Consider the following 1,224-nt stretch of genomic DNA (forward strand, 5'->3'; position numbering starts at 1 on the left):
CCCCACACTCGTCGCCCCAGCCAACCAGGGAGGCACAAAAAACAAACCTAGCGCCAATATTTCCTGACACTCACACCCCAAGAAACCCACGCGCGGGCGCTCAAATCAAATGACTCCCCATCCCTAGCAAGCGATCTCAGAGTTCATGAACTTTCGCTGCAGCGCCGCGGAGGCCCGGGCGCCGCCCCGCGGACGGGCTCCAGCCGGCGGAGAGGACGCGGCGGCGGGTGCCAGCGGGGGCGAGGAGGGGCGGAGGGGAAAGGAAGGCTTTTCGAGGTCGCCCGAGCAGCGGGAAGCACGCCGCGTACCTTTCCTTGGCCTCGGCGGCCCGGTCTCTTTGCCTCCGGTTCTTAAACCAGTTGCTGACCTGGGTGGTGGTGAGCCCCGTGGCCTCGGCCAGCTCCCGCTTCTCACGAGGCGAGGGGTACGGGTTGTGCGCGTACCACTCCCGCAGCACTCCCCGCGACTTCTCCTTGAAGCAGTAGCTGGTCTCCTCGCCGTCCCAGATGGTGCGCGGCAGCGGGAATTTTCGGCGCACCCGATACTTGCCCACGGCGCCCAGCGGCCGGCCGCGCAGCTTCTCGGCCTCCACGTAGTGCGCCTTCAGCCACAGTTGCTGCAGCTTGGGGTGGTTGTGAGGCGAGAACTGGTGGCTTTCCAGGATCTTGTAGAGCTCACGGAAGTTCCCGCGGTGGAACGCAACCACGGCCTTGGCCTTGAGCACACTTTCGTTCTTGTGCAGGTGGTCGCAGGCGGGCAGCGACCACAGGAACCTGCCCAGACGCTCCAGGTTCCCGCCTTGCTGCAGAACTTCGCACACGCACGCCACTTGCTCCTGCGTGAAGCCGAACGACGGCAGCATCGACATGGCTGGGGCCTGCCGAGGTGCACTGCCCGGGCGCACGCGGCAGGGAGCAGCGCCTTAAAAGCAGGGGGCGGCAGCCGCAGGGAAGGGGGCGCAGCTCCTCCTAACCCCCTCCCTAGGATTTCCGTAGGCGAAAAAGCTAGTCGAAACTTAAGGCTGGGCGGCCGAGGAAGAAGGCAGAGGGGGGCGCGCTGGACACGGAGCGGCCGGCTCACTCCGCAGCCTTTTTGGGCCTCTCTGGCTCCGGCCTCCCGCCGGGTTGATGCTGCTCGTTGCCGGGGAACTTGGTTTCTGTTCTCCCCGCAGCGGCCTTAAAGCGCGCAGCGTCCCCGGCGCGCTGATTGGCTGCGGGCGGCGCC

At 66.4% G+C, this 1,224-nt stretch overlaps 1 protein-coding gene across 1 annotated transcript; it reads right to left on the bottom strand.

Annotated features, from left to right (window-relative positions):
* Positions 1–136: 136 nt before the first annotated feature.
* Positions 137–997, bottom strand: SIX1 (SIX homeobox 1). The gene has a single exon (XM_077749053.1). The coding sequence runs from the start codon at positions 866–868 to the stop codon at positions 137–139; it is 732 nt and encodes a 243-aa protein (XP_077605179.1). The 5' UTR covers positions 869–997.
* Positions 998–1,224: the final 227 nt, after the last annotated feature.

This window comes from Crocuta crocuta, unplaced genomic scaffold (assembly GCF_008692635.1).
Source record: "Crocuta crocuta isolate KB4526 unplaced genomic scaffold, BGI_CrCroc_1.0 C28547804, whole genome shotgun sequence".
NCBI classification, from domain to species: Eukaryota; Metazoa; Chordata; class Mammalia; order Carnivora; family Hyaenidae; genus Crocuta; species Crocuta crocuta.

Coding starts and splice junctions, on each gene's coding strand:
- SIX1 (XM_077749053.1), bottom strand. CDS start 868: ATGTCGATGCTGCCGTCGTTCGGCTTCACGCAGGAGCAAGTGGCGTGC.